General features: G+C 42.8%; 1 protein-coding gene across 1 annotated transcript in view; it reads left to right on the top strand.

Moving 5' to 3' along the window:
• The window catches only part of KLHL6 (kelch like family member 6), a 56,962-nt gene that overhangs the window by 20,867 nt on the left and 22,125 nt on the right, over positions 1-13,970 (top strand). The window contains exon 2 of the mRNA XM_006075322.4: positions 200-365. Coding sequence (XP_006075384.1) covers positions 200-365 — 166 coding nt within the window. The remainder of the gene's footprint in view (positions 1-199; positions 366-13,970) is intronic.

The raw sequence follows: 13,970 nt of genomic DNA on the forward strand, positions 1-13,970 counted from the left end.
AGAGCAGGACACGTCAGTTCACTAAGCACTCACGGGACACCTGGTGTGTGCCGAGCACTGAGGGATAGACAACAGTCACTCCGGGTCTGGACCTTGTGCATCTTGCTGTCCCACTGGGGCAGACAGGTCTGAAGGGAGTCTGTTTAGATTTGGAGCCACGGGTCTCAGTTGGACTCATGTTCACACATCTCTCTCCCAGGGCCATGTTCTGCAATGATTTGAAGGAGAAGTATGAGAAGAGGATCATTATCAAAGGGGTGGATGCGGAAACCATGCACACTCTTCTGGACTACACGTACACCAGCAAGGCGCTCATCACCAAACAGAATGTCCAGCGCGTCCTGGAAGCTGCTAACCTTTTCCAGGTGTGTGAACAAACAGGCCCCGTGCTCTCCTCTGGAGAGAAGAAAGCAGCACTTCTCTGGAGATCTGCCTGGTCTGGGACACACGCAGCTGGGCCTGTGCTCACTTGAAATGTCCCGAGGGATGATGAGCTGAGTCACTGACTCCTTAATGAGATGAAGCCAGGGGAGCTTGGTGCCTAGAATCTATACTTGGTTCCTGACTCCAGGAAAAATGACTATGATTTACAGAAGCAGAATTAGAGTGTGGGGGATTTGGGGGAGCTGCAGTCACCAATTCATATGTGTACCTTCTACTCCTAAGCACAACCCAGGGGTATAGTCACTTTCTCCCACTTTATGGGTGGGTAAATTTAGGCACATAGTGAATAAGTGACAAGGCTGAAATTTGAATGCTGGGCTTTCTGAGCCCAGAGGCCACCTACTTTCCACTATACATGCAACCTCTCAGGGATCAGTGTCTAGACTTCAGGGGAAGTGGGAACTTCACTGGTCAGCAATCTGTGGTGGATGTGAAGAAGAGCACTTCTCATGAAGGGTATCATGAAAGATAAATAGAGAACCCTCAAAGTTGTGTTATTGTTTACATCTAACTATGTTTCTGTCTGATTATAATAATTATATTTAGTTTCATAAAATAATTAGACCCATAACTTCTGTCAATTGTGTCTACAATTATCATAGGAGTTCCATCCTGAGTTACCATCTTTGCCTAGGTCTAAGATTACACTTTGAACTCAGTTCCATTGGGTTATGACAGAGATTCTCCCATGAGGATGTTGAGATTTATGATAAACAGAGTCCAGGGGGTCAAGATCATTCCCAGGGACTGGAGACGAGCATCAGATCTTGTCTGGGAGTTTGGAAGTTGGCATACTCTTGGATAATCAGTAGTTCAGAAGTGGAAAGGGACAGAAAACAGAGTCTGGGAATGTAGGGAAAGAGGGGTCTAGGCAGAGATCAGGGACAATGGGATTATCTTTGTTGAGGCTGGAGTTGAGGCCGGATTTAAGAAGCCCAGCAAGGGAAGGAAAGTGAAAAAAGGGAGAAAAATCAACCATGAAAACGTACTATGATTCTAAGCAATGGGTCTCTGCAGGGTTAACCAATTTTATTGTGTCAGTTTCCTCAGGGTATTTTAAAGATACAGAACAAGTTATTTCCCAAAGGACTAGTCACACCTTATCTGGCTATGTCGCCAAGTCAGTTACCATCGTACACCTAGCCCCTTGCCCTTATCTGTCATTGTCTGCTTAAACCCTCAGCCTTATTCACTGGCAGGGAAATATCCTGTTATGTGGAGGGAGGGGCTTAGCAACCTCACGCTCAGCATCCCTTCTACCCTCTATTCTGCCAATCTAACTTCAGGGAAATCCTTCTTGTGTCATGGATCTAGTTCCGCTTTTATGCTTTTTCAGAACTTTCTCTTACAAGGCAAGTATCCTCTCTTCACCGATGCCTCCCAAAGGACCAATGACTTTGAGAGAATCACCTCATTCACCATAATTCAGTCAAGGCACAGCAGTCATTGTTACCTTCATGCTAATCTCCTTTCCTGGGACCCAAAAAGGGTAGCTGACTTGTCTAAAGATGGACAGGTAACACTGACAGTAAGAACAGTAATAGCAGTTATGGCTTCAGGTATAGTGCCTGACACCAAAGTAGATGCTTAATGCATATAAATTTTATTGAGCACTTACTATGTTCTTGGAGTGACAGTTGGATCTAATAACCAGGTCTTCTGTTTTTCCCACTAAGTGAAAATTGGTCCTGTATGATAGGCTGAAGAGATAATGTTGTTTTTCAAAATGCGGTTTTTTAATATTTATAAATTGTAATAACATACAAACTCATTTCAGAAATTAGGAACCCATAAATTGTAATAACATACAAACTCACTTCAGAAATTAGGAACCCATACAAACAAGCAAAAAAAAAAACAACCATAAAAATTACCTACAACTTCCTTCTGTTCCGAGACAATATAGCAGCTTCCTTGCTGTATAGACTTCAGGTCCTTTTTTGTACAGTGACTTATACAGAGAGAGTTAGCAGCTTAGAGCAAAGCTTGGAGCCAGATTGCTGGATTTAAATGCCAGCTCCATTGCTTACCAGCTGTGTGGCTTTGGGTGTATTTCACAGTTTTATTGTGCCCCAATTTCCTTGTCAATAAAACAGCCAAACCAAGGAACACCAAGGAAAGAGAAGATAGAAGAGACGGGGTGTATAGAGGTGTGTGTGTGTGTGTGTGTGTGTGTGTAAATCTTTACTTAACCCCTTTACTTTAAGTAAGATGTCCTCATGTGTCTCCTTCAGCTTCTGGTGTCCCTGAGTCCAGAACCTTTTTCCATTGGATAAATCTTGTTAGACTGCAAGCAGTAGGAAGGATAAGCAGAAGGCTTAACTTCTTAAACCAATTCCCTACTGTCAGCCTCTATCTATCCTGGAATTCTTGGCTTGGGGAGACTTTAATATTCCTGCTTTTTGGGGGTTCTGAGGGACATATTTAGTGTGTCCTCTCTTGTCTCAGCAAAGTCACTTACCAGTCTTCATACTGTGTGGTTTGGGGTTACTGATGTCTCTTGGTTTCATTGAGGATGGAGTTTGTGTTTCTGTTTCTTGTTCTCCTTTCAGTTTGGGGTGATTTTCCAAGCAAGACCTATAAAAACCCTTTAGATCGTAAATAATCTTTTGTGATAATATTACAAATATTTTCCATTGATTGTATAACTCATAATTTTTAGTTATAGTTTTTTAATGTACAAAGTTTAAAACTAGTATTTAGTCAGTTAATGTTGATCACATCTTTGATGGTTTTTGCCTTTGGTGTGCATTTTTAGAATGACCTTCCCCATTGCTTGATTACATACTGACTCACAAGTTCATTAGTCTTGTTACATTTAAAGGTTCGATACCTAAATTTTTAATATATCTGGAAATTATTTTGGCATACAGTTGTTTCCTCTTCGTCTTTTTTTTCTTTTCATTTTCCCTCAAGTGGTGAGCTTCAATGGAAAGTTTAATGAGATTTAATGAGAGAGATTGGAGAGGAGGACGGAGATATGCTAGTAAAGCAGGCTTTATTGTTTTTTTATATATAAAATTTTATTTATTTATTTATTTTTGGCTATACTGGGTCTTTGTTGCTGCACAGCCTTTTCTCTAGTTGTGGAGCACAGGCTCTAGGGCACGTGGGCTTCAGTAGTTGTGGCTCCAGGGTTCTGGAGCTCAGGCTCAATTGTTGTGCATGGGCTTAGCTGCTCCATGGCATTTGGAATCTTCCCAAATCAGGGATCGAATCCTTGTCTCCTGAACTAGCAGGTGGATTCTTTACCACTGAGCCACAAAGGAGGCCCCCCCTTTTTTTGATACTTATTTGGCTATGCCAGGTCTTAGTTGCAGTATGCAGTATATTCAATCTTTGTTGCAACATGCAGGATCTAGTTCCCTGATCAGGGATTGAACCCAGGCCTCCTACATTGGGAGCATGGAGTCATAGCCACTGGACCACCAGGGAAGTCCCAGGCTTTGTTTATTGTTGATTCTCCTATTCTGATAATCCCTCAAAATTTTCCAAATCTCATTTACTTTCTAGGCAAAAAATAGTAAGTTTCTCTCTGAGGCTATTTTACTAATTTTCCTATGAGTGTTAATTTTTGTGAAAATAAGAAAAGAGTGCTGTGAGCTTTTGGACATCTATTTAACCCACTTTCTGATTGCTATTGCTTCTGGATACTTTCTTTAAAGTATCAGACATAGAAAACTGGTAATATTTTCATGCCTGGAGGCACCATAAGGAACAGAAGTTTATAGGTTGTTGAATTCACTCTGTGCTTTTAAAATATTATTTATTTTTTTTATAGATAAAACATATCTATTCTAAATCAGAAATATAGGGAGATACAGTGAAACATTTGCCATCTTCACTGATAATTTTCTTCTTCCTGTTTTGCTATCCTTCCTATTCTATGTATGTACCAGGATAAATGTGCATATATTACCCTCATTCATTGCTTCCATTTTTTTTCTATTAAACTATTTTTTTCTCTCTCTCTTTTTTTTTAATTTTATTTTATTTTTAAACCTCAAACACTATTAGTTTTGCCAAACATCAAAACGAATCCGCCACAGGTATACATGTGCTTTTATTTTATTTTTTAACTTTACAATATTGTATTGGTTTTGCCATATATCAACATGAATCCACCACATGTATACACGTGTTCCCCATCCTGAACCCTCCTCCCTCCTCCCTCCCCGTACCATCCCTCTGGGTCGTCCCAGTGCATCAGCCCCAAGCATCCAGTATTGTGCATCGAACCTGGACTGGCAACTCGTTTCATATATGATATTATACATGTTTCAATGCCATTCTCCCATGCTTCCATTTTTTTTTCATGCTTCCATTTTTTAAACAAAAGTGTTGGCATAGTAAACCCTCCATTTTGATGTCTTGCTTTATTTGGCTTCACTATAATTTTTGGAGGTTGTTACAAGTCAGGATGTGTAGAGCCATCTTATTCTTTTCAATGCTGGATAACATCATTGGGGATCTCTTTAGATGTCAAACACATATAGTTATCGGTAATAGTCTCTTATAAGGCAGGGTGGCAGAGCAGAAGGAACATGGGCTTTGGAGTCAGGCAGAACCTGGCCTTAAATCCAAGTTCAGGGAACTTCCCTGGTGGTCCAGTGGCTAAGACTTCATGCTACCAATGCAGGGGGCCTGGGTTCAAACCCTGGTCAGAGAACTAGATCCCACAGGTCACAACTTAAAAAAAAATCCTGCATGCCTCAATGAAGATTGAAGTGCTGCAACTAAGACCCAGTACACCATCCCCCCAAAAAAACCCAAGTTCAGTCACATGTTTTCTGTGTGGCTGTGGACAAGTTATTTAAATTTTCTGAGACTCAGCTTTCTAAGTTGTAAAATTAGGGTGACAATAATGGCTACCCTCCAGGGAAAGTATGCCAGAGTTGGCATTTTATTTTGTCATGTTAGAACTTCCACAGAAGTCTATACCACCCTGACGGTGGGACTGAAGTCAGCATGAATCAGATTACCTTGGTTTCCCCACCACAGCTTGTAGTAAAGGTTTCTTAATCGTCACACCTTTGATGTGACTCAGTTGCTCTCTAATTTTCTGATTCTCTTCTCAGGTTTCTTTTTACTCTCTTCCTGTTAAACATTGATTGCTTCCCTCTGAGGATTTCCCAGTCCAGAAAGGCAGAAGTGAGAATTCAGTTGACCAAGCCAATCACCACTATTGGTGTTGGACAAAGGTTTTTCACGGGAGGTCACTTGATGAGTTGCTGGCCCGTTGACACTGATTGCCCTTGGGTCAAAGGCCATTGGTGTGGCATGTGTGTGTGCACGCTCAGTTGCTTCAGCTGTGTCTGACTCTTTGAGACCCTATGGACTGTAGCCCACCAGGCTTCTCTGTCCATGTGATTCTCCAGGCAAGAATACTGGGGTGGGTTGCCATGCCTTCCTCCAGGAGATCTTCCTGACCCAGGGATCAAACCCACATCTTCTGCATCTCTTGTATTGCAGGTAGATTCTTTACCCACTGCACCACCTGGGAAGCCCAATATTTATATATAGTAGTGTGTATATGTTAATCCCAAATTCCTAATTTGTCTCTCTCCCAACCCTGCCATCCCCTTTGGTAACCATAAGTTTGTTTTCTATGTCTATGAGTCTATTTCTATTTTGTAAATCAGTTCATTTGTAACATTTTCTTAAATTCCCCATATAAGTGATATCATATATTTGTCTTTCTCAGTCTGTTAGTTTTCTAATCTTGAGCTTAATCTCTGTTCTGAGCTCCCCATTCTACCAGTGGCAGAAACTGTCGTCAACATAATGATAACTCACTTCGGGAAAGCCTTATCAACTCAGGATTTGGCTTGCTTAGATAGTTCCAGCGGAGAAGGCAATGGCACCCCACTCCAGTACTCTTGCCTGGAAAATCCCATGGACGGAGGAGCCTGGTGGGCTGCAGTCCATGGGGTCGCTAAGAGTCTGACACGACTGAGCGACTTCACTTTCACTTTTCACTTTCCTGCATTGGAGAAGGAAATGGCAACCCACTCCAGTGTTCTTGCCTGGAGAATCCCAGGGACAGGGGAGCCTGGTGGGCTGCTGTCTATGGGGTTGCACAGAGTCGGACACGACTGAAGTGACTTAGCAGCAGCAGCAGCAGATAGTTCCAGGGTGCATTTACACTGTGGAAGGACACTGTATAAAGAGGTATCTGGCCCAGGCTTACCATGGTCATTTGCATCATTGGTTCACGCTGGCACCTGCTGGAAGTCTATATTCCCATCAGTCTCTCTCTTGATCATCAACCCCTTCCCTCCTGGCATCAACTGAAAGTCCTTAGATCCATCTGGTTCTGGTCATCAGTCCTTGCTGGTCATTTTTCATTTTCCTTGTCCTGTTTTCAAGGCCTCTTCAGTCTGCCAGTACTCTCAGCTACTTCCGTGTCCCTCTAAGGAGCACATAAGAAACATCCATTTCCTCTCCCATGAGAATCTTTAACTACAGGGAACTCAGAGCAACTGCCCTAGGCCCCCTTTGTCTAGAAACAACACGTTCTAGTTTCTCTTCTGCTGCTACTATTCTGGACTGCTGCTTTTCTGAGTTCATCTTGGCAGTCAAGGCACACATTCTTTTGTCCTCATATCCACAACCTTAAGGCCTTCCAGCACACCCCTCACTCTGGACTTCTGGCCTGCTTTGAGAGGCAGGAACCATCCTAGGGGCCCACACCTGCTTCTCACTCAATTACTAGACTTCTACTTTCTCCTGTCTCTTCCAAGAGAACTGGTATTTCCTCCAGTGTGAGAAAAGCTGAATCTTATATTATTATCCAATCTCCTATTACTACTGTTTTGGCATAACGTTTAAGCCCATGCTCTTAGTATCCTGGAGTTTGAAGGTCAAAAGGCCCAGTTATTACTGCTAATTGGTAGTTTCAAAACTATTTTTCTAGTATAAGTTCTAAAAGTATATTTAGAAACACAAAAGCCAAAATTGTCTTCTTTCATCTGCTCTCTCGCCCTTCTCTGAGTCAGTAAGCTGGAATGCCCTACTTATTGTTTACAAAATGTGGAATAAGGAAGTGAGATGTGGGGTTTTAGTTGTAATGTCATCCACAATGCTGCCAGATTCTGACTTTTTCTGCTACCTAACTACACAAATTACTAAGTATCCACTGTGTGCAAGGTACTTTGTGAGTAGCTTTCAGGGTGAAATAAAGATTAAAATTGTAAATATAGATCACATTTAAGTAGCAGTTTATCACATTCTTTCCCCTACATGATCCTATTTGATATTGACATTTGTTCTGAGCACGAGCAGGCCAGGGAATACCCTGATAATGAGACTGTAAGGTGGGTTTATTATTCCCACCACTTTCTAGATGTGGCTTAGATTTCAGTTAATCAAGTGGCAGAGCTTTGATCTGGGTCTAAACCCAGAACTTCTGGCTCCTGTACCTGCCTCCATTACTACTGCTGAAGACTCTAAAATGAGAATTCCCAATAAGCTTCCAGACCCCGAGGCAGAATATAGAAATTTCTGGCTCTGAAGAAGTTGGACTTCATAGAATGGGTTGAGTTTCAACAAGTGGCAGCTGGGTTTGGAAAAATGTATTTCAGGCAGAAGGAACTTTTAAACAAAGACTGAAGGTTTCACCTTCTCTATCTGCTGTCCCACTTGTTGCAGCTGTGTGCATGGACCTGCTTCTTAGGACCTGGCTTCTACTCATTTACATGCTTCTCTGCTGTATACAAGTGTTCTCTCTCTCTCACACACACACACATACACACCCAATCCCCCAAAATCTTGAGCTATGTCCCAGACACCATCATTCTGTTTAATCCTTATAATGGGGTCCCTCCCCGGCCTTCACACTCTCCCTGAGCTGAGTCACTAAGCCACAGCTGTACCACTTGCCCCTTGAACCTTCGTGTGGCCCACATGTACCCGCTATTGCATGCCACTAGCCTGTTGGGGCCCCCGTTGTGTCCTCTGGGAACTCAGGGGCTGTCTGTTGCCTGAATCTCTACCAAACTTGCCACACCCGTGGGCACTGCCCCTTAGTTTTCATTTTGATTCCACTTATGAGGTAAGTGCACCTCTATGCGCCTCAGGCTCCCAGCACCGGCCCCACCTTAGTGAGTGGTCCTTTTGCAGGTCTTAGCTCCTTCCTTTCCTGCCCACCCTGTATAGCTTCCAGGAAGCAGCAGATCTTTCAGCCAAGTCTAGAGCAAGGACTGAAAGTCTCAAGGGAGCAGATGGCTTCCTAAGTTGGGAGAGTACATTCCCATAGAGTCTTAGGCCAGTGTCTGGCTTGAGAGATAGGAGCAAAGGCAGAAAATTAGAATCTGTTGTAACTTACAATTTGTATGAAGACTACTGGTTATTACCAATACAGACCCCACAAGAGAATGGCTTGATGTTTTGTATCTATTGTTTGGGAAGACAAAAATAATGACAAATATTTACAATGAATTCAGAAGCACTTTCCAATAAGTTTTAATTTTGTTAATCTCATCAACAATTAACACACTCTTCACATATACTGATTTGTTGGGGCTTGAAGTTAAAAATATCAATGTCTTTATAGATCATTTGCAAGGACTCCAAGGCAACACAGGGACTGTGGTCAATAGGATTCCTGATTTGGACCAAAATAGGACTTACGGTATTCTGGAGTGGATTTGAAGGAACCTCCAGTGAAATGTGGAATCACAGTGGTGAGAGCCTTTAGGATGCCTGGCTCTGGAGAGTGTACAGGGAGGCAGCAGAGGAGCTGTGGGGCTGGGGGGAGGTGCATTCTCTTTGAGGCAGACACTTCTCATGGGAACTGCAAACATGTTTCAAGTGGTTTCTTTGATTGTATTTTTAGTCTCCCTGCTCTGAGAGTCAGGTGCCTGGGTGTAAACTTTTACTCACATGCTGCCCACTCCAAATAGGAAGTTGATTATCTGTTACCAATATCTGTCATCAATCACTCAGGTTTAATACATAAATTCATATGTAATTGGGACAGACCGAGATCTGAAAACTTACCCTAAAGTCCTAAATAATCTTGAATATGAAGAAGCAAAACCAGATATTTTTAGAGAAGTTTCTTGTCTCCATGACTGGCTCAGTAGTTTCCCAGCCACTGACTGGGATCCCGTGATTCTGATTAACACTACCCTCACACAGTTCAGTTCAGTTCACTTCAGTCACTTAGTTGTGTCCGACTCTTTGCAACCCCCTGGACTGCAGCACCCCTGTCCATCACCAACTCCTGGAGTTTACTCAAACTCATGTCCATCGAGTCAGTGATGCCACCCAATCATCTCATCCTCTGGCATCCCCTTCTCCTCCCACCTTCAATCTTTCCCAGCATCAGGGTCTTTTCCAATGAGTCAGTTCTTCACATCAGGTGGTCAAAGCATTGGAGTTTCAGCTTCAACATCAGTCCTTCCAATGGATATTCAGGACTGATTTCCTTTAGGATGGACTGGTTGGATCTCCTTGCAGTCCAAGGGACTCTCAAGAATCTTCTCCAATACCACAGTTCAAAAGCATCAACTCTTTGGTGCTCAGCTTTCTTTATAGTCCAACTCTCACATCTGTACATGACTACTGGAAAACTATAGATTTATGGACCTTTGTTGCCAAAGTAACGTCTCTGCTTTTTAATATGCTATTTATGTTGGTCATAACTTTTTTTCCAAGGAGCAAGCATCTTTTAATTTCATGGCTGCAATCACCATCTGCGGTGATTTTGGAGCCCTCAAAAATGAAGTCTCTCACTGTTTCCACTGTTTCCCCATCTATTTTCCGTGAAGTGACGGGACCAGATGCCATGATCTTAGTTTTCTGAATGTTGAGTTTTAGGCCAACTTTTTCACTCTCCTCTCTCACTGTCATCAAGAGGCTCTTTAGTTCTTCTTCGCTTTCTGCCATAAGGGTGGTGTCATCTGCATATCTGAAGTTATTGATATTTCTCCTGGCAATCTTGATTCCATCTTGTGCTTCATCCAGCCCAACGTTTCTCATGATGTACTCTGCATATAAGTTAAATAAGCAGGGTGACAATATACAGCCTTGACGTACTCCTTTCCCAATTTGGAACCAGTCTATTGTTCCATGTCCAGTTCTAACTGTTGCTTCTTGACCTGCATACAGATTTCTCTGGTGATCTGGTATTCTCATCTCTTTAAGAATTTTCCAGAGTTTCCAGAAGTGTTTATTGAAGCACATTCTGGGGGGAATGTAGGCAACTTGGAGACCCTCCATTCACCCTTGTCCTTACAAGTCCTCTTTGGACTCTCCTGGAATTTGTCAGCTTAACAATACAACAGTTACAAAGGCAAGGTGATGCTCAGTGAGGAGAATTAGCCAGGTGCTCTCCAGCATCATTTCTACCACCTACCAACTGTGTGACCTTGGGCAACACACCTGACTCTTTGAATTCTCTCTTCCAACCTCTGCACCAATGGTAATACCAATATCTACTTTAAATGTATTCATTAAAAAAAGAAAATTTATTCATTAAACAAAATAATGCATGAGAAATTATCTAGCACAGATCGTGGTACATACTAAGTACCTGAAAAATATTTTTTTCCTCTTTCTCTTCTTCCCTTCTTTCTCTTCTTTTGCCAGAGTTTGTGCTAAGTGCTGCTGGAAATAAAAACACAAGTATGACCTAGTACCTGCCCTTGAGATACTGGACCATAGTACAAAACAGAAATGTAATCATTGTTCTACTAGAGGGGCAGTGAGTTGGTTAGTAGAGCCCAGAGGAGGGAGGAATTGATTCCATGTGGGGCAGCTGGAGAAGACATGAAGGAGGAAATGGCTTTTGAGAAAGAACTTCATGAATAGATAGGATTTCTCCACTTCTTTCCCTTTCCCTTCTCTTCTGTCTCCCTCCTTTTGTTTTAACCTAGTATTGACCCAGAATAAAAAATGTCCAGAGGCAGGAAAGGCTCCAAGCACAGTCTGATGAAGACCTTGGCTCTGTTTCTTTCTGGTCCTTCAGGTTGGCCGTCCCTCTTGTATTGGTTTTGTCCTCAAGTGGATGGATACCAGAGAGCAACTCAGTGTCTCCTGCAAACACAATTCCCAGAAAAATTCCATGGGTGCAAACAAATTTTCCACACAATGTAGGGGTTCAAAAACTCGCAAGAGCATCCACTGGTCCCAGATTGAACAACTCTGAATGAAGAAAGCAGCCTGTGTAGATGAAGTGGTGGCTGTGGCGCCCCCTTCTTCCTCCTTTTTGAGGAAACGTAAAAGGGGACTTCTCAGCTGTAGATGGGATGAACTCTCTTGAATCGTTTCTTTAAAAGTGGGGCTGCAGAGTCAAACTTGCTTGGGTGATGGGAGGAGGATTTTAGCAGGTAGAGATGAGGGACAAAGGTGGTCCTGGCTGACAAAATGGTGTGAGCATAGGAAGCTACTGTGATAGTGCTGACAGGTAAGCTTAGGGCTGTTTTCAGAAGGTAAGTAGACAGGTGTGACTCCATCAGGGAGAGTCCCAGTGCTGGTGTATAGGCACGGCTTGAGGGGTAAGGGTCGACTTCCTCAGTCTAGGCAGTGGCATCACTGAACTCTGTTACACAGTGTTTATCCCAGCAGTAATTGTACACAGTCTGCATGATTATTTGATTCCTGCCTGCCTCCCCCACTGTCTGCCTTTTCCAAAGAGCCTGGGCACTGTATTTCTTTCTGCTCCCCTTGGTACCCCCAGCTGAGGGCCTATGATCTAACAGATGCTCAATACATATTAGGGAGAAGAACAGGTGGATGAACGGTTTCTGAGTGGGGAGAGACACGTGTGGGCCACTGTTTCTCACACATGTGAACTTTGGTACTTGATTTTATGCTCTTTCCTGGTTCCCTTCTTTGCTCATCGGTGGTCATCATGCTGGGGTAAGTATTGGCATCTTGTCAGCTGGGCCTTCCTGGATCTGGACAGATCAGACCATCTGAGTTCTCCAGTGCAGTGTACAAATAGCCCTTGGCATCTGCACACAAGCCCTTGTCCTCTGCACACACTATTTGACTGGAGGTGACTTGAAATAATGTAAAAACATATATTTTTGGAACAAGATAAGACTTTCAACTTTTAGCTCTACCTCTCATTTTAAGTCTCTGAAGAAATTACTTCACTTTTCTGAAACTGTTTCCTCATTTATAAAACAGCAGTGATATAATAACAAATCTCTACTTGGTAGTGTTGTACTACTATGTATTAAATGAGCTGGTTCATGGAAAGGACTGGCACATAGTATGTGTTATTTATTTATTTTTACATTTTATTTTCTCGTTGTATACTTGAAAATCACAAGAAAATATTTATTTTATTTTTTCTGATTTTGAAAGCAACTTCCTGCTCAGTGCAGAAAACTTGATCTCTACAGCAAAATCTAAAAAACAAATTAATAACTTTATCTGCAAAACGTAGTTGAGATAACCACCATTCGCATTTTGATGTATTTCCTTCTAGTGTTTTCTCTATTTGTGAGCGTAGATAGAATAAATAGATAATTCCTCCACAAGACACGAAACTGGAGGGGATACAGAAAGGCAAAAGTGAAAAGTAATTCTCCGTCTCCACCCTGATGCAGGCCCCCAGTTCCCTTCCCCAGAGGCGACCACTGTTACTGGGTTCTGAGGTGGCCTCCCAGAGATAGTCTACTTATTTAGAAAATCGATTTGATTTTCATACCACCTTTCTCTCAGGCAAATGCTGGCAAGGTGTACCTGCCGCTTTGGTCCAGAGCCTGCCATTTCAGTGAGTTCCCTTTCAGCCCCCTCAGAGGTCTCTGTGGGCAGAGCCACACAGAGCCCTGGTTACAGCTTCTGAGGGCTCAGCGAGGCTTGGTCTCGGTTGTATATTTTTACTCTTTGAACCGAAAATCTGCAAACAACTAAACAGGTGTTAGAGTTCTGTCTCAACTGTTTCCACAGTTGCTCATGCGAGGAGCAGCTCTACAGGCGGTGGGGGCCAGCAGACCGGGTGGTCCGAGGCAGAGTTTAGGCTTTCTCCTCAGGGCATTTACCCTCAGGTCAATGATTTCTAAACGGACAATTGAAAAGTGTAATGTGACAGGGAAAATTAATATTTTGCCATTGGGATTGATCCCCTCCATCAGGAACCTGTACCTCCTAGAATGTTCTGAAATGAAGAACAAACCCTAAGTCAGTGTGGTCCACCCTAAGACCTGTCCTGCCCCCTCCCTTCAGGCCCAAACCCTGTCATCCCCAGCTTCCATCATTAGAGTTTCTTGTCTGCAGGCTGCACCCCCACTCCCTGTACTCTGACTAGGCCCTGTCTTTAGAGCAACCCTCCCTTCCGGGCCCTGTCCCCTCAGTCTCCTTCTTTCCATCTTTCCTCTATTGATCAAACCAATAACACTGAGAACTTGACTCCTTCAAAGCTAAGCTCCAGAGAGCAGCAAATAGAATGGACCGGTGCATCTGAGCCCCTCCATTTGTAAAACGACTATTAAATAATATAGTAGACACAAAAGGACTTTGTCACTGTAAGGTGCTGTATACATATATAAGACTCACATTCTTATGAAGAG

The sequence above is a fragment of the Bubalus bubalis genome, chromosome 1 (genome assembly GCF_019923935.1).
Source record: "Bubalus bubalis isolate 160015118507 breed Murrah chromosome 1, NDDB_SH_1, whole genome shotgun sequence".
NCBI lineage: Eukaryota > Metazoa > Chordata > Mammalia > Artiodactyla > Bovidae > Bubalus > Bubalus bubalis.